The 20,421-nt window shown below is 32.1% G+C and overlaps 1 protein-coding gene across 1 annotated transcript; it reads right to left on the reverse strand.

Moving 5' to 3' along the window:
* Nucleotides 1–3,027: 3,027 nt before the first annotated feature.
* Nucleotides 3,028–18,559, reverse strand: LOC123720556. The gene is made up of 6 exons (XM_045677216.1): nucleotides 18,527–18,559; nucleotides 16,149–16,289; nucleotides 15,149–15,901; nucleotides 12,991–13,126; nucleotides 6,488–6,693; nucleotides 3,028–6,240 (listed from the first exon to the last, which is right to left on the reverse strand). The coding sequence occupies exons 2-6, from the start codon at nucleotides 16,266–16,268 to the stop codon at nucleotides 5,968–5,970; spliced, it is 1,488 nt and encodes a 495-aa protein (XP_045533172.1). The 5' UTR covers nucleotides 16,269–16,289; nucleotides 18,527–18,559; the 3' UTR covers nucleotides 3,028–5,967.
* Between the last annotated feature and the right edge of the window lie 1,862 nt (nucleotides 18,560–20,421).

The raw sequence follows: 20,421 nt of genomic DNA on the forward strand, positions 1-20,421 counted from the left end.
AGAGGCACGAGATTGAGATTGAGATTACTTCGAAAAACAATAAAAGTAAAATAACAACAACAACAACATTGGCAACTTTCTACATTAAGCCGTTGGTATGTATAGTATGAATTGCATTGCAACTTATCAGCGTCAACAATTCAAACTGTCATTGATGGATAACCTAATTGTTTTAAAGTTTTAAAGCACTTCTTAATTCTCAAATATATCCAGGTAAACTCCCAGGAAATAAAATAAATTGGGGGTGAATGTTCGTAAGCGAGAGTCCAAGTAAATTTATAACTACACTCCCATTTGTTCTGTTTTAATTAAAAGTAAAGTTTGATTCAATCACTTTTTTGATTGACCATCTTTACTTTTTGACATCCATTAGAAGCATAATAAATTAATCAACCAATCAGTTCTCACTTCTTTTTGAGAAAACTGTTAACTCGTGGTTCGAACGCCGCAACACAAAATTTCTATAATATTTCACGCAACGGATATTTTACACTTTTTGTCGACTAGGTAGCACATTTCTAAATTATAGGAACATGCAAAATGGAAAATGGGAACCTCTGTTCTAAAGTACTAAACTGATAAACATTTTCACACGGTGCGTACTAGCTCGCTTATAATTAGACTAAAACTTACCCTGTCTTTCTAAAACCCGTATCCATTTGATTAAAATCCTCATGACACAACTCAGAAAAACTCTATCAAGTACAGATGTAAAATGAAATGTCTGATGTTGCTTATCAGCATCCGGTAATGAATTATCAATTTTTTGTCTATAAAGGATTTTTAGGGATCTCAATTAGAAATAGTTTATATTTAATATATACAATATACCTAACGTAAATGGTAATAATAATAATAATTAAAAAATTATGAATAGAAATTTAAAACAAATTCAAAAAGTTATTCCCGTGGACCTGTGGGTGTACATTTAATGCTGCTAACATTTCCTCGGTGTGTTGTGATACTTTCTGTAGAACGAGGAAAGCACCAGCCCTGGGGTTACCGGTTTGTTTATTTATTTTAGAGATACCTCGCGGCTGAGATATGATTTCCGATCGCATATTGAAATTTCTTCTAGTACCCTGACTAAATACTCTCACATTGTTGGTACAGTTGAAATTCAATCTTAAGACAAATAAATACGATTGTTTCTAGATCAAACAATAATTGCGCCTCCTTGGAAGTCATATATCTTCATTCTTAAGAAGACCAAGTTCAACCACAGATGTCCCCTAACATGGCTTGAGCGTGTTCATGTTTTGGGTTATCCACATTAATTACAACATAACATTTCTACATAAATTTATTATAAAACGTCGCTATGGTAGTAGGTTGGATCCACAGTGTAGAGTATCATCTGCTGCAGCTAAAAGCCAGCAATTTGCGGGTAGTACAGTAGGAAAATATAAAACAACCCTCAGTTTTTATAACCTCAATATTTTCATTTCAATCATACGTTCTGTTACCGTGTTTCATCACATCATCAATATAATCATGATCATGCAAGGGTGTGTATAAAGTCCACATGAATGATCTTAAAATCACCTTGTTCAATGAATAACTTGTAAATATGATAAGAAATGTTTAGTCTCATAACTGAGCCTTGGCCTCTATTGATAACAACGCATTTCCGCTTTAGTACTAACAAGTATATATATAGTCTAATACATTTATTCTATTATGAAGTAACGATAAAGTATATAGGCAAGGATGAAACAATCATATTTTAAAAAACCGTTGTTCCATAACAACGTGCGAATTTCTAACTATAGAACAAGCTAAGAAGTACACAAATAAGAAATAAAACAAAAGTTATTGATGAATTGCAAAAAAATTAAGTCAAAATATCGTTCCCATAATCAAAGGGCCATCAGGAGATCGCCCTCTTGCACGGTAGGCTGACGATCTTAAAGAAGTTGGTGGACAAGATTGGAGGCCTATACTATATAAGAGAGCGTTAAATATTTGTTAGAATACCATGTCTGTTGCCATATATGAAAAATTCTTATCCACAGCAATGAAAATGGTTAAATCTTTAATACAATTTTTATAATAACTTCGCAGGTCAAGATCTAGAATTATCCACACAAATATATAGTTACTAAAACTCAATCAATAAACTCTCAAATAACTAAGATTGACTTAGACGGCCTGGTTATACGTAAACATTCGTTTTGCATATGGAACTAGGTGCTCGTATTTCCAATGCAGTCAAAGAGCCCGCCGACTCCTAAAAGGACGACAACGCAATTACAAGTGATCCTCCAGTCCGACTGACTGTAAGTCGAACTAGACTTCCATAATTTTGCACTCTTCAAGTTTCCACAACATTTAGGTATAATGCTTTATATTCAAGTATATATAACATTTCTGTAACTTTCACAATGAAATGCCAAATGAAGGCCCAATAAACTACAGAACCCTATAAATAAGGGCAGTGATAAATAAAAAAGGGCGATTATTTTCGTGTATCGATATCTTAAATCCAGTATTTGGCTTTTAAACAGTTGTTGCCTGCGACTCATCTTATACAGTAATACGTCATCTAATAAAATAATAAAGAAAACGTCGTTTTAAGGGCGTAAATCAAAGTATTAACATATCTTAAAAATTAAGAATAAAAACCATAATTTAAATTAAAATAGATTTAGTTACTAACTTTCTTAACAATCGCGCTAATTGTGTATGTCAAGAAATAGTTGTTTTCTTAGTCTGTGTAACCAAATAGTTGTAATCTTAGTCACAGCGTTTAGCATTAGAGACTTCTAAATACACCTAACAAGTTTAATGGGTATAGAGGAAAGTATCAGCTAATATTATAAGCGTTACTACTAAAAGACATTATTTAGAATTTTAAACACTTTTTAACGTAACATTGTATTCGTTCTACAAACTATTCACAAGAAATCCACTGTGTGATATAAATATCATAGACAGCAGAATCAGACACCAATACCGATACTTCACAGCTTATCTAAAGCCCCCTAATGTTTTTATGAGTTCCCGGGAACTCCGGAGGGAGGCGTGACGTAAAAATGAGAGATAACGGGATGTTGACCGTTATAAAGATAAATTTGGGATATTACCAAATATACTAGCTATAGCTTAATGATCAAGCAGTTTACTAAACACGTTGCTTGGCGGTCCTAGGGTTAATTAAAAGAATTATTATTAAGTGTGGTAAGGAAATAAATTATAAAGTATGTATAAGTCTTTATAAATTATAGACTTTTTTGTCCATTTGGGGGTGCGGTACGGTATTGTAATTTTTAATATTGTTATGATTAAAAAATGCAAACTTACAATTACTTAAATCATGTATTCCATACGTTCCGCAAAAAAAACAAAAGTTACAAAAATTTATATTCTTAATTCAAATAAGATAGAAACTAACATTACACAATGACTTCTCATAGTAAAGGATGGACATTGCATCTCTTGTGAATTCTTTGTTTTAAGCTGAAAAGTGGTCTTAACTGTAACATTTTTAAATGTACGCATTACACGTGACGAACCTCCGAGCAAGAATAGCGTTCGTACTCTGACGTCCAATAGCGACAGCGATTGCGAACTCGACGTTTCTGTATACAAGTAATATAGTTCACTTAACATCCAAATGTTTTCATGGCCTCAGACGCAAATATTCGTATGAATGTTTTTATTGAACATGAAACACTTATACCTTTTATCGTATGTTATTCTTCACTTACCGCGGCAACAAACTATACAAAACAAACCTTTTTAGAAAAACCAAATATAAATATTGGTGACTCCAATCTTTTAAAAGCACAAAACAAAAGTTTTGGATATGGACATTCAAATAAAGAATATAAATAAAAGCAAAAGGCACAACGACATCATAAAAGGTTTGATTTTGTTTTTCTTTGGGCTTAATTTATATTTGTGTCTGATATAGAAGTATGAAATTAAAATACTTAGTTTACACACTCCGTACTGCAAACCTTGTCTTGGCTTCCGAAATGAGAAACTTCTACCACTCCCTGTCCTTGGCCATTTAATATAAGATGGTAATGGAATATGGAAACCTGATTTTAATTCGCTGGTTTATTCCAATTAGAATAATGTTTAAATAATAAATTCACACATTGCCTAAATGAATGTTCAAATCTTTGTTTTTCGATAAGCATAGCTTAAGAGATAAAGGCTTAAACTTATCTATCTGTTTCGTCATTCCTTCTTCTTCTTATTATACAGCATATGCAGTAACATACAAACATACGGAACAGCCAATTAATTATAAAAATACGAAAATATAGTTGTAGTACTTTACTGCAGTAAGCATATCTTAGGCAGGCGTTGATTACCAACTTGGCCTGTACCTTCCACCACTGCCATTACAAGCTTTTATTGCCCGACGATAACATAATGGTAGATATTCCTCGTAGATATTAGAGTGTAAAGTTACAGTGTCTCAGAACTAAAACCAATTTAAATTTGTCGCCGATTCTATTGAACTTAGTATTTTTATACTTCATTACAATTTCTGAATATTTAAGTCTCTATATTGCAAGAAAAGAGTTAAAATTGGCTTGCATTTTTTAACAAATAACTATCAGTAGTACTAACAGTGGAGTTTGCTAACCCCTAATATAGGGCAACACATTCAAATTTCTCTCAATTATCATTAAAAAAAATTTGAGAGAAATCCAAAACATATTCTATGTTTTTGTTTTTGCAACATACATACAACATAGGTAAGTTTGATAATAAATCATCAGGTAGCTGGGTTTTAGGACAGATTTCCCATTAATCGGTACTGTAAGTATTTGGTAAAAACGAGTTATGAGGGATTGGATTGCATATCTTGGGATTTTTAAGAAGAATTTCAATTCCCTTGGCTACGTTTTACGTAGTTCTTTGAGAAATATTGTTATGTTTCAATGTAATACCACAACACTATAATAGTTCAAAATCAGCCTGAAAATACACAACATTCTTTAAAAAATATTCATATTGCAACATCAGCCAATCAATGAAGACAGCTCGCATAACGGAAATGCATCCATCATGCTATTATCTAACATTAAAATCCATCGAAGCCTTTTTCTGACATCCCACTTGATGGATGAACATGAACAGGCGTTTTAAAAATGGAAATAAATGGCTACGTCTCCCACAACTTTAAATTGGGGCAAAGAAGCTTTTCAAACCTAGAAGGGGCTTATTAAATAGTTTACTGTTTGTATAGTTTATTTAAACGAAGTTTTATCACGTATTAATTTTAATTTTAATTAGCTATTCATGGCCATTATTTTATCATAACAATCTTTGGTTAACGTTTATATAACAGACCAATTAAAAACATACCGTCTCAAGTAATTAGCCCAGTTCCTCTCTTAACTGAGACCTAACTTTAATTGTTTAATTTCTGAACTTAATGGTGCTTATGAATGCCACAATTTAGCCTTTATCTGCTTACAAAGCTTCTAGGTCACATTAGCGATCTGGGTAATTTTCATACGCGGCAAGCCTAATTTCAATTTTCTACACACTTTCGTAACGAGATGGTTCATTTAAATGATTAAGGTATGTGCTTAATGAGTTGTATTTTCATATTTTGCATGCAATTATATCTCATTGTATTATATCCATACCAAATATATTTTACAATGAGAAATTGTATGCTAGATATCGGCATTTATTACGATAAATATAAATAGCTATTGTAGGTTGAATTTATTGATCAAAACAGATATAATAATTAAACAGTAAGTGTAATTTGTCTGATCCTAATGTAAGTGATTTTAAAACAATAACACTTGTCGGATATTTGTTAATCACATTTATAGATATATGTATGTTTCTTCCTATGCCCTTTAAGCTTATTTCACCGAACGATAAGATATTCGTATTCTTCAAGCTAAATTTCAGTCTACACTATTTTGCGCTGTTTATATAATAAAGTAAAATTAATTGTGATCTTTAAAATAATATCAAGTTTCCTATTTATAATATCTCTTTACAACTTATAGGTATATTTTTTGGTGTCTGGTAGTACTGTGGTGTGTCTGTTAGGGTAGTTGCACCTATCATGTCGCCACCAGCAACAAGTAACAAACGGCGTTTCTTGTGATGCTGCAACAGTGATGTCACCGTAGCAAAGCTCCTTTCGCCGCGTCTTGCGAAGCCGAGAGCAAGTCGACCATCCGATCGTCTACGTACACCAACGTTATGAACTGCGTTTGCGCAGGATACGCTCAGTGTATATGCGTGGTTTGGCTAAAAACATGGATTGTAGTTATAAAATAATAAATCAATACGCACCAACTGGAAAAATAAATGCCTGAACTCGGATATTGCAGAATATGATGAAATAATCTGCATTTTTTAGAAACTAAGCGATAAATTATTATTTTACCCCGGAATGTAAAAAAATTAGCTAAAATGCCACCAACCAAAATATCGATACAGAAAAATCTTTTCGCGTCACCTTTTTTTACGCAGTTTAAAATTAATGAAGTATTACCTGACTGGAAGGTCTTAAAATAAAGGTCCCATCAGGCTGTCCCAACAGCAAATTCTCCGCCTCCTGTCTATCAATATTCATGTAAAACGGCTCATTTTCAACTGGAACCGGAAGTGGCCGCGCCGCCATGTTGGGCTTGCGTTCCCATTTCAAATCGTCACAAGATGGCTCCACTTCCGAAATGTCAGACTGCGCTTCGTTCGTTTCTGAAATTAATTTGATGTGAATATTTTGGGGCGAGTATAATAGTATCAAGGTCTTCATGTAAACGAATTATAATTAGTTTTGAAATTACTTTACATTTCGAATATGTGAGATTAAATAGAGCAATGTTTTTATTTCTCATAATTACAAAATTGAATCGTTTATTAAGAGAGATAAATCGTAAAATACTTTTAGAGGCCTAAGGTTCTAGTATACAAGTTTAACGTAGCTTCATGTTATTCATTAGTGTCATATTTATTCATATAGTTTTAAGTGTAAAATAGCGTATATACGGGTCCCGTTTCAAAATAGGTCTCGTGCATAAGTAACGCGACATGTGATAGTAGAACAGCTTAATATTTTATATAGAGAAAACTTCACACTAGACGAACTATTTTGCATCGGGGCTTGTATACTATTACATTTTCTTAAACAAATTTATTCTTCAAAGCACATCTTGCAGCAACTTATGTATACAAAGTATTTAAACAAATACATATTCATGTATTTCTTTGCCTGATAACGTTTACAATATGAGAAAACATACCCCGTAACCCGCGTAGTTCATATCTCACCTGCAATTACATCACTAAGACAATGAAAAGTGTTATAAAATACATCAGCTATGAAATCTCCTACCCTCACACCGAGATTATACACTAAAGGTACACTAACTTTCATCCACCAACACATTGCACTAAGTCATGATTAACACTTCATTTCTGTACTGTCAACCCCGACTTCACTTCAATATTCCTCTGTTAATAATTTAAAAATAAAATGCAAAATTTAGTTTTAGTTCTGTGACTTCAGAGACGTTCCAAGCATACGGGACTAAGACTCCCGTCGCGATAAATCACAACTTTAAATATGCCTGAGACATATTTGTATACATATTAAAAATTTAATTTTAATACAAAAACCTACTCGCTGACAAATTTTGATTGTTTTAGCTGCACAGAATTACACAGAACAATACTTCATTAAGTATCTTAGTAATAAAACAACATGGCTGTCTCCCCTTTCAACCCTAGAAAGTTATAGTTTTGATGAGAAACGAAGTTCGCGGGTATACACTGTGCGTCACAATAGTGATAATAATCAAAGACAATATAAACTAACTTACTTCAATTGACTTTGCTAGTATTTAGCATAGGCAAGAGTCACAACATATATATTTTTAATTTCTGTACCTAATTAGTAGTATTAATATGTTTTCGTGTTCCTCTACTGCTTTCAATCGCCTATTATAACGGTTTTGCCTTTTGTGTATGTACTATAAATTGCTGTTTACATTTTAGTGTCTTTTATTGTTTTCTTTTTATTTTTACTCTTTAACTTGTATGTATATTCGTTTTACATATCTTGTAATTGTGATGTGGTCGTGTTTCCTTATTAATAAAACTTTAAAATTAAACTAAACTAATACTTTAGTCTGAAATATTTTACCTGCGATCTCAAGACCTTTTGATAAGGCACTACACAATCGTGGGCATTAGTTAAGCAATTACGATAATATTCGATTAATCTAAATACATTAATTACTCTTAGTATAACATACTCGTTGTTCTATGCACTACAGTAATTATTTTCTCCATACATGGTGCATATATGTATATGTATGTATGTATGCGTTATTGATCTTTTGCCCGTAAAATAACTTAATTAAAGAAACTTAGCACGCTTTTCAAGAAAGACAAAAAATATCACAACAAGGAAGGAAGTCACAGAACTAAAACTCAATTTTGCATTTTATCCCGCGCTTCATCAATAGGCTTCCATACATATTTTGAACGCGGCGTATTTTACGATGCACAAAAATAATAAGTAACTAGCGGACCCGACAGACGTTGTCCTGTCTTCACTAAGAATATTGATTTCGAATTGGTATAATTAACTAAAAAAATATTTCAGAAACAAAGTGTTTATTATTCCAATGGTTTAAAATATACAACAGTCTGTTTGTTTTTTCTGGCGCGTATAAAAATCGTCTTTTTGTTTTTTTTTAAGTCACTATTAAGTCAAACGCCATAAGGTTACATCAAATAACTTTGAATTCTAATAAATTTGCTATCGTAACAAAAGTATTCTTAGATTGTCTTATATTCAACGCAATTATCTAAATTTTTTCTTTTATAAGAACCTACTCCTGACGCAACAAAAAAAGAATTAGCAAAATCGGTCCATCCGTTCACGCGTGATTCCGTGACCACGGGGAAATAGGGATATATATATATAGATATATATATTGTACCAGTATTGTTCTGTCATAGTGACGTGGCTTGTTACTCGCTGCGGTATATCTCTTAATTGACCAAATAAGGTCAATTGCTTTATAATTGATGTCGCTTCGTAATTTTTCTAATGCTGCTTCGTAATTTGTGATACAAATTATGAAAACCATTACTGGATAAATAGCGGAAGCAGTTAACAGGTAGCAGTGTGGCGTAGTGACCAACGACTAAGGTAGTAGGTTCAATCCCCGATTATGCACCAATGGACTTTTTATGCAATTAACACTTGTTTGTACGCGCGAAGGAAAACATGTTGAAGAAATCGGCATGCCTCAGACCCCTGTTGACGGTGTGTGCCAGAAGAGGGCTGATTACGTACTTGCCTATTAGAAATTACAGGATCAAGCAGATACAGTAATTTGAGGCCCAGATCTAGAATATTGTAGTTGACCAGTTTTCTGTTCGGATAATTATTGTTAAGAATAAAATTCTCATCGTGATTATTTATACCGACAATAGCCAACATAATAATTTTAAATAATGTTTTGTTTAACGATATAGTTGTACGAGTCATGAAATAGTCCTCTTCCAATAACCTACCTAAATTATATAGTAAAGATATATTATAGATATTATTTAATTAATATAAGATAAGTTTTAAATATAATATAGTATATATAAATTAAATTATTCATAAAAGCGATATTATTATGATTCTACTCTTTTAGCTAAAGTATTATTATATGATATGCTGTGATGAAAAGAGATTGAATCTGAACTTTTGAAAAACGCTGCGACTTGACTCATGTATGAATAAGGTTGCTAGTATGTGACTAGAAGATTGTAATGTAGAACTGATATTACGTGTATAAGCTATGATCAAATAATTACAGGAAAGAAGCTTAATTTCGAAAAGCTTTTTAACCTAACGTGAGATAAACTAGATTTTGGTTGCGGCCGCGCTTCTCTGCCACTTAACTGCTCACCGCGCCAGTCAAATATGCTACTTTATAATCAATTGCTGACATGACAGCATTGCAAGATAGAAACAGATCTCTTTTGTCAGGAAATTACAAGCAGTAGAGAAAAAAATAATTGTCAAAAGATAACTAATTTCAAAATGTACTTTTGAAGTCGTAAAATTGCACTCATTGTGAATATAAATTAAATAGAAAGGTTTTAACTCTGCTCGCGTTTCATACAATAATCTTAATTATGAAGGAGCGAAGATGTCAAATGTCAAATTAATATTAATTATTCGCAATGAGTCAGTTGTCACTCTTAGGCCCAATTGCTCACGCATTCTTATAATTCAATAGATTTCATATCACTCTATTGTCTAATCTTATCTCACTCTCAATCTCACAATTTTCATTAGGAGCACATTAAATATTGAATCACTTTTCAATATATAACTGATACACTAAAACACTAAATAAGTTGTGCCGCGTATGCAAGATATACGTTTAATGAGAGTAACGCATCTTGTGACTATTTTTTAATACTAAAAAGAATAAAGATTATTAGTGTTGTACTTTTCTATCGATATAATTTAGACATGTATTTTTCACACAAGACATGACATATACACATTATCATACAGTATAAACAGCACAGATGTGTACATAACTTATTTTCAAAATGTCTAAAACATGTGACTGTTTGCACTACTGGCATTGACATCGACAATCGATAGAGCCCCACATCCCTATACAGATGTTCTCCATATGACATGATATGAACAAAAAGACGAGATCCTGAGAAAGTAACACGTATCTATGGCGTTATTTATTTGTGTACAAGGACATTAACTTTATGGGATTATATTGCCGGATATTAAAAAAAGTGGATTTTGCCTGTTCCTCAACCCAAACAAAACACAAAATTATTTATACCATAACTATAAGTATCTAATGTATCTATAAAATGAGCAAGAGTGAAGTTACCGTCAATCCGCTAAACAGTTTGGATTATGGCTAATTTTGTTTGTTACCTTTTCTGTGAATTTTGTTTTCATCATTAAAAAGCTTTAAATAACGAAAAATATAAGAATTTACTTATTATTTTTATTTATTAACACTCCGTTACATTACAATATAAAAAAATTTGAACATTATTAAATCAAAAGGAGGGCAACTGGCGGCCTTATCGCTTTCGAGCGATCTCTTCCAGGCAACCAAGAATGGATCGATATAAAGACGTGTTAGTGTAATATTAATTGCTACCATGTTTACGTTGCAATAATAATACTACAGTAGATTTAATTATTTCAAAACGATACTTATAAAATTTATCTTACAATAAAACAAAGCCTTCGGTACGGCCAAAGTACGGCCTTCCCCTAATCCCTAGGTTTTTAATAGGAAGGAGTAACTTCATTGAACCCCATATAAAAGCCACGAGAAATTACATGTTTCAAATATATTAAATTGGCATTGAGATCTTTATGAATAAGTAATGATCGGGAATCTACCCGAGTGAGCTGAAATGCCGTGGAACTTATTGGATTTGCTAATTTCATTGCTCACTGCGACGTGGACGTCTGTTATACCATTGCCACTGTCATGAATTTACTATAAGACAACTTTCATGAATGATCTATCGATAGATCTATAGGACTCTAAATGTTACACTTTGTAAGAATACTTTGCTTACTATATTTACAAATTACAAAGTTGTATCGCAATAATCATACCTATTATTATTTTAGCCACACTTTAAAGTAATAGAAAACCTAACGAAAAAAACTTAAATTAAAAACAAGGTCATCATGCGGGCTTTAGAATAAGACTCAAAGACGAGACTTGCCGCTACGATAGGCCATTTACCATTTATCATCAGGCCATTATATCCAATACGTTTTTGGCATACAGAAGTCATAGCTTAGCCTCGACTCCACCTCTACTATCTTACCCTATAAGGATAATTGTCCCTAATAAAAAACACAATATCGATAAAATTACAGTAATAAATATGAGGTAACATAACATTGAACCGTAGGGAGGACGCAGGGTATCGCAATACTTATGTTCACCTAGCTAAGACTTAACGATGCGGGATCAAGAAAAGCAAATGAAGATCCACTAGCAGTACTTGCCTAGCTAGCGATTGCCACGATCTTTATTTTTAATGCAGTCCTCGGCAGCTGCGAGCTTCTGATTGCGTTGCGTATACGTGTCTTGGTCATAGAGTGCTACTGTTTACGCCAACGCGAGTCTGTTGCGATACAACCCTTAATTACGCCGTAATACACGATACACTACGGTGTAAAAACGCCCATTTTAAACTGTTTCCCAAATCATGTTGAATGCGATTACCCGTTATTATCGATGTTCGACGTTCTCCCACTTTTCGATAATTAGCTTTCATCGCTTTATCGATCTGATTTGATTTGGGCCATACTAATTACGCGTAGCGTCACTCGCGCTTGTAAAATTATTTTGGGCTATTTGTAAAGTTTTTACTCAGTATAATCGAAGTAGAGAAGTCTTGTACCGCTTTCCGGTGAAGGAAAATACAACTTTTACATCAGATACAGCTATTTGGGAAATACTAGTTAAGGCGCGGTGATTTTGCATTTTTATTATCATAAAATTTCCATATAATACAGCGCAAGTGTTTTTTCGCTTCTGTGCTTGACGTACTCCAGTCGGGTAAGCGGATCTATGTTTGGCACTATTGCGCTTTGCCATTATTGTTACCTTCTAAGATATAATAAATATTATTTTCTACTCAAGGTTTACAAATTAACATGACGAAATAATTCCCATGGCCTGAAGAAAATATTCAAATATTTAAAAGTAACCATACATAGAAACATATAATGCATTAATTTATCTTTGGTTTAAGTTACTGCACTTGACATGACTGTTGAAAATCACAAAAATAAATAATAAAACTGGTTAAAAGAATTAATTTGAGTGATAATTAATCAATATCAAATTAATATATAGTTTATATGGATAAGTATATTGTAAATATGAAATGTGGTTAAAACCAATACCAGTAGCAGAAACAATCTTGCGAAAATTTCTTAAATATTATCGTGTATGTAAATGAACTTACCTCGTCTACCAAATCGCGTTTCGAAGTAATTCATGATATAACTAAGAAGAGATTCCTCCTTCTGTTTCAGACATACATCGCAATAGTCTTTTTCTATATTTACCGGTACCAAGTAGTCCTCGACTGCCAAGGTCCTCTGCAAGAGTTAAGTGTAATATTATAGAACTTGGTGGACAGTTTGCTTAATGGAATTAGTGGAATATACCATGTTATAATTAATAAATATATTGGCCATTATGTCTATATTCGGTAGTGAGTAACATTTTTAAGTTACTCCTGAATGATATTAGTAAGAAAAACAAAAGCGTAACTTGGCAAGAATTTTTATTATGGACAAAGTTCGCGTTTTTATTGCGAACTGGGTATATACCCAGGGTATAAATAAGGTTCACATGTGTATTGAACCTTATTTATAAACATTGTACATTAATTTGACAGGTAATATAAAAATATTCTTATAAACACGTCACGAGGTAAACGTATCAAAAATTCAATTTCTCTAAATCCCACATAATGTTACTATATACAAAATTAATAACAAGATGTAACCACAGAATGTTGCCAATTTAAACTTGTTTAATCTCCTTAACCTGACTCATCCTTTGATGTAAGTAATTAACTTTGTCTTTAGCATAACTCATCTGACGCCTAATTTAATCTATTTTGCTTAAACAAAAGGATATGTTACTCTTAATTAAATTCTTTCAAGTATACTGAATGTTACTTAGGAAAGGTGTTACCGGTAAACTAAATAGTGGGTGTATTGACATAAATCAATCTCAAATCAAACTGAACATTTTTTCATAATTTGTATAACAGAGAAAGTATAAAACAATATCAGTGGTCCTGAATGCCTACCATTACGTTTGTTAAAACCATCAATTTGAGATGCTGAAGTTTCACACACATTGAATCGCATTATTTCGTACCATGACTTCTTATGAGTTAAAACATTGGAATCGCAAGACCGAACGAAAGAACGATAATTTTGTTTATGAATTTCAACTATTAATATCAAAATTCCAAAAATCAATAGCTAACTGAAAAACTTAAGTTATTATTTAGGATTTTAATATTTATTTTAATAAAATTAGTATTTATTTTATTATACAGGAAATATTAATAACAGTCAACTTGGTAACATAAAAATTTTGAGCAAAGCGGATATTTTAAAGAAAAGTGTTTTGTTTTTTTATACTATCTAGATGCTAGACCTAATAATCTCAAACTTATTTCCAACACACAAATATACAGTATTTACAATATTCTTAGCCTACATAGTAATAATAATAATAATTGAAAATGGCTAAATAGAAAATTAAAACAAATTTAAAAAGTTTAGTCCCTGTGGCAATGTATCTTTAATGTTGGCAGCATTTACATCAAATGTCCAATATACTTTCAGTCACGAGGTCATGGTAGGAATTTTCATACAAATTGAATGAACGAAATCTGATTACCGCTGAGGTCACGAGGAAACCTAACCTGATTGGTTTATTCGTCATAATATGAATAAGCGATACTGTTCAGATTTAAGTCGTGTTTAACGACAAGCCGACTTTAGGCAACGTCTTAAAGTATTTCACTTCCAAAATGAGAAGGCAGATATTTAATTTGACTCTTGATTTAAGCAACCTCTAACATAGTCAAACAAGTCGGCATTATCATGAATATACAACCAACAAAGCATCGGGTGGACATAATGTTACACCAATATTACTATATGTATAGTCGTAACCTAGACTGAAATGCTAATAATATTTAACGTGTATCTGTGAAAATTAAACGTAGATCACCTTGAGACAGCTTATTGTATAAAAATATTCCGGCTGTCCGAACTCTTATTTAATAATTATTAACTATGTTCTCTATAGATGGCTAAGATGGCTATCTAGATTTGGAATTTAGACGTATTGATTACATAACTATATTTGTATAAAAAAAAATACATTTACGTTGGTTCGATTCCCAGACGAGGCAAGTAATTTTAAGAAAGTCTTTGAATGCAGAATTACTAACTTTTAAAAATAACATAACGTCTTCTTTCAGTAAAATACTACGATATTTAAGGTACTTTCCCTTCATTTCCCATAACTTTGGGACTGTATATAGCGTTAATTAGTTAAGGTTTATAAAGTTCTAATTTTTATTATGTTACCTGTTCATCACCTGTTTCTTCTTTTTGTACATGTACTGAATCATACATTTCCCCAACGCTATCGTTATTCTCATAAATGTGACCAACGTCCTCCTTTGCTTCTCTGTTGCTTTCTGATTCATCTATTTTTTTAAAGAAAGGAAACCTAAAGGACTGGAATAATTCTTGAATTTTACTCATAGGTTTGCTTTGCGTAGCCTCTTTCTTAGTTTCAATATCAGGATAGCATAAATCTTCATATAAATGATCCTCTGTATAATTCTCGTTTATTTCTGGCGACGGTAAAGACTTATACTTGGTCCGTGTATCCGATTTTTTAGATCTTTGTAAGCCTTTCGTTTTAATCGAGTAATATCCTCTGTCGCTGTTGTCAACTTTCGAGAACCTTGACTTAAGATCGAATATCGGATAATCGTACGAACTTAATCGAAAGAACTTCTTTTGTTTTTTCGCGCCGTCCATTGGTACGTAGGACGACGTTTTGTTTTTGTTCCTGTACAGAAAGCTCTTTGGTGCGACTATTTTTTTTAATATATCTTCAACGCTGCTGAAATTCCCATCTTGTTGACTGATTTTCCTCACACTCACTGTTTGATATTGACTGTCGGTTAGATTCGTCTCTTTAATGACTATATCGTCGCTTAAGTATTTAAAATATTTACTAGGATCATTCCTCATGTTTTCAATGAATAATATGAAATCTTTAGCGTTGGAATTCGGACGCCATAACTTTATCATTCCCTCTGTAATTTCCTGGAAATTACGACTTAACTGTTAAAGTTTTACCATTAAAGTGACACTATCTATTTTATTGTCAGATTTAAAGATTAATAAGTACCCAATATATAAATGTAATTGACTCTTAAGCCAAACGACACATGAACTAAAATAAATATCTCTTAGATACGATTGAGTTTAACGTTCATTTATTTAACCTTTAACTATTTTACAAAGGTATTATTCCGTATTCAGAAATAGGGAAGAAATTAAAGAAACTTACCAATAATTTTCGTCCATCCATTTCCTTCTCCTTAACAACAGCAATGAATTCATTTTTATCACAACATTGTAGTATCTTGACCACATCGTTAACACTCCACTCTTCTATTTTTAAAACCATTAATATCTATGTTTTACAACACTTTAGAAAACAATATACAATATTAAGATAAGATGGATATGAATGTAAACTTTGAATATTCAAAATTTTATTCACATTAAAAACACAAACAAAACACTATTAATACTATTACAAAATAAACTTAATCATACAAAATATAAGGGCGTGACAGACGTTTGTTATTTTACGACATGCATGAGAACACCGGACAGAGTGAGTAATACATCTCAGGACAACAATACGTTCCTTGTATAATGCGGTTATGTGTGATTTCTTAATTGATAGGTTCTGTACAATGTGAGGTTTAATGATTGTAGTGTTCTGTGTCATTGTTACACAGAACACAACAAAACATTTCAAGAACAGGAACCGATTTAATTAAGAAAAAAAGTGAAAGAAAGTTTCTTGCCAGTTCTGGTTCGTTCTACGCTCATTTGAAAACCAGCATGTAAATACAGAATTGTTTAAGAATTGTGCAACATGTATCATATACATATTTATAAATATACATAATATGTATATGATTTTGGTGCCAACATAATAATTGTTTTTAAAATTCGATTATGAAATGTCAGCGACTGTGTGTATTACTCGTATATATAAATAATAGTAATTAGGTAAAGTTAATGTAATTTAAAGTACAAAATAAAAATATATTAACAGTACTGTCACGTTTCGGACAAGGCTGCCAGGATGACATCATACGGTCAATTTAAAGTTATACTGAACCCCAATAGTCAGTGACTGTATCAATATTAAAATAAGAAAACCAACAAGTTGTACGTTGTAGTGCGTACGTAAGTTCGTTTAAAAAAATCTGATATTTTGTATCAACCATGATTTTGATGAGTTTTATAAATTTGTTAAATTCTAAGTTTACACAAAAAATTCAGACGATATAAAAAACCAAATAAAACCAATGATGCAACAATCTTTTAAGAACTGGTCTTGAGATGTCTATATCCGATTTGCGTTAATTTGTGTTTTTTGTAGAAATAGACAAGTATGTGATCCAACTGACACACGCCGTCCACTTTTAGGATCGAAGACATTTGTTATGTGGTCCCCATTGTATTATTAATATTTCTATTATTACTATTTCTTTACCCTATATTAGTTTAACCATTTGTTTAAGTTATGATTAATTACTTAATCACATTGTTTGTTCCCTTAATGTATCCCTACTCCTACCCAAACCTTTAAATACCAAATCCCGATCATTTCAATATCACTTCTATTCCATATTCCAAATTGAAAGCTAGTTTATTGTAAACATAATATTAAATAAAGTTTTGTTAGTTTTTAAAAAACAAGTTTTAGGCATTTCCTCATGCGGGTTTCCACGCGATGTTTTCCTTTACCGTACAAGCGAGCGTTTAATGCGCACATAGACAGAAAGTCTACTGGTTCACGGCTGGCATTCTAAAAGAGTCGCACGCTGAACCATTAAGCCAGCACTGTTCCCTTATAGAAAAAAATTAAACTATATTTTTTCTCATATCTCTGTGAATCAATCAATCTCTCAAATCTTGTATTTGTCCGTAAAAATGACAAGTATTTTTGAGTTATTTACAAACATGGGTAAGCTAATCGTTAGATGTTATGTTAATACAAACCATGACGTCAAAAGTAAATAAAAACTTAAATTCGTGAATACACAATCAAATGAGCTACAGTGTAAATTATTGAACACACATCAATATGTTTTCTGATATGTAACTCTTTGGATAAGAAGACAGCAAAGGTTTTTTTTTATGTATTGCTTGTATGATCTATAATTTAAGAATAAAAGCTGTTTTCTGGTCAATAGTTATAATCTGTTGCAATACAGTTTTATGTTAAATGTTTTTTTTTTAATATTTACAATTAAAAGATATTTACAATAAAATTTTCAATTATTTACATTTTTATTTAGGACACTAGAGACTAAGATCAACGCGTGGAAGTCATGTATGAACCATTCCAAAAATCGTAAAAATTTTATATTTATTATTATTCCTTATACTTTTAACCAAACAAAAATACTTGAAAGAATCTTTACGTTACATTACATTATCATCTCATCTGGTTAACATTTTCAGGCACCATCCCTTCACTTGAAACAAACTGCAAACGCGAATAATTTCTAAAAATAAACCAAGTAAAGTAAAGCTTTTTATCGCTTGTGGTTAATCATAACATAGTCGTGTACAAGACAGAATCATTAATGCCTATATGTAAGCCACAGACAGAATTAGTTCCTATATTTTCTCACTCACACAAACAAAACCGAATCCATCCTGTTCTAATGCTAATTGAATGTCGCGACTGAACGTATTACAATAGTTTACTAACTGTTAGTTGTTCAATATTGCCAAGTTGAAGTTAATTATATATGTCAGTGTTAGGATTATCAGGAAATCTTACGATCGAGTCAATTGACCTTTGATTTCTATTGTTGCTTTAGTATGAGATTTCTTCGATAACTTTAAAAATCATAATTTAATTTGATTTTTTGTGATTATTTAATTTTTCATAGTTCGGAATCATTTCTTAACAAATAAAAGTAGGAATATTGTTACGACCTTTCAGAGCAAAGCAAATGAGGCGAATGAGGTCGAGGCGCCATCTTGACTTTTGACGGTACAGGGAAAGCAGGACAGTACTGATTGAGTATTCAGTGAACCATTGTACCCTACTAAACCTCCTAATGACGATGTCAATATCGATGACATATTAGATCTTCTTTAGTCACGTTCTTCATTACTGAATCGTTTTGGTGTAGCATAGCTTCCTTCATTTCGCCATAATACCTTTGTAATAATAAAGGCTGTAAGGACCTTAAGTTAAGAGTCTCGTGCCCTCCACTTACAAACTTCTCAAGATATCGGTACCTCTGCATTCTTAATGTCCAAAGAACCTGAAGATCTATTGGACGGTAAGAAGAACTTGTCTCTTGTACTCACTTGTGACAAAATTGATAAATTTGTGGTCTTTGCTGTCCAGTCTGCACCTCACGTTCAGCGCCGGATAAGAATGGGAAACATAACTGTCTAAACCAATTGTACCAAAAGTACATTACATACTTTACCTAAAGTCGTGAGACTTCTTGTAGGTCAAATACTTTTCTGATTTGAGGACATAAAATCGCTATGTCTGCTCCGACTCTTTGCTTTTAAAGTCTCATCAGCAGTCAATTTTATAACATATAATACGAAGAAAAGGGTATTTTGAATTTTTGTTATTATGTCAATATTCCCATTGTTATTCTTTTATAATTTGAACGTTATATGTATTAGGCTATGTTGTACTTTAAACTAATAGAGATTCAAAGCTATCAAAACTTGCATAGTACTACTGAAAATTCAATACACTCAATCCGCTAGGTTGCTTTTTGACTTCAAACGAGTGAGAAGGCGCTCGACGGGGCAATTAGTCTGATTGGTTCATGTCTTGTACTGTTTATTCAACGAATAACAGTTTCAATTACTCGGAAATGGATAGATTCGGTTTTCAATACGTATGTGAGTCAAGTTCGTATTCATATAATTTACATTTACTAAAAGTTCGCAAGTCAAGGGCGTAGAGCGGGCAAGAAGAACTGGCAAGTAACATTCCGCCACTTTTTTTAATTGCTAGGTTTTGAGTTATACAGATTGTTAAACTGGACCTAATTAATCCCAAGGATCGGATAGGATCATTTAAAGATTCGCCAAATTTATAAAAAGCTTTATTGATTAATTTACGTTTAACGAGGGCTTTAAATTTATTTTGTTTGTTGTAAAAACGAATACAATATCCATATACGGTTTGGTTGGTTTATCTTCTGGAGCCTAACAGTGGTACAAATAAAAATTTACTTGGAACCAACCTTACACTAGGAATAGTTAAACTTAGAATAAGCTAAAAATAAGGAGATCAAAATTTCTTACTTATAAACTCGTTACAACGTTGGTATAACTATTCCCACGTTATGCCATAGGCACAAGACGGCAACGTCGCATTTAATTGATAAACTTAAGAAAAAAAGAGAAATTTGTCTCTGATAACTGACCGTATTTCTGTCAGTTTTAAAAGATTTTAAAATGCCTAATAATAAAAGAGAATGCTGGATTAATTGGAAGAAAGAAGAAAAGGTATGAAGAATTGTGAATGTCGAGTAAAACTGAAACAT

Source organism: Pieris brassicae, chromosome 2 (genome assembly GCF_905147105.1).
Source record: "Pieris brassicae chromosome 2, ilPieBrab1.1, whole genome shotgun sequence".
Lineage (NCBI taxonomy): Eukaryota > Metazoa > Arthropoda > Insecta > Lepidoptera > Pieridae > Pieris > Pieris brassicae.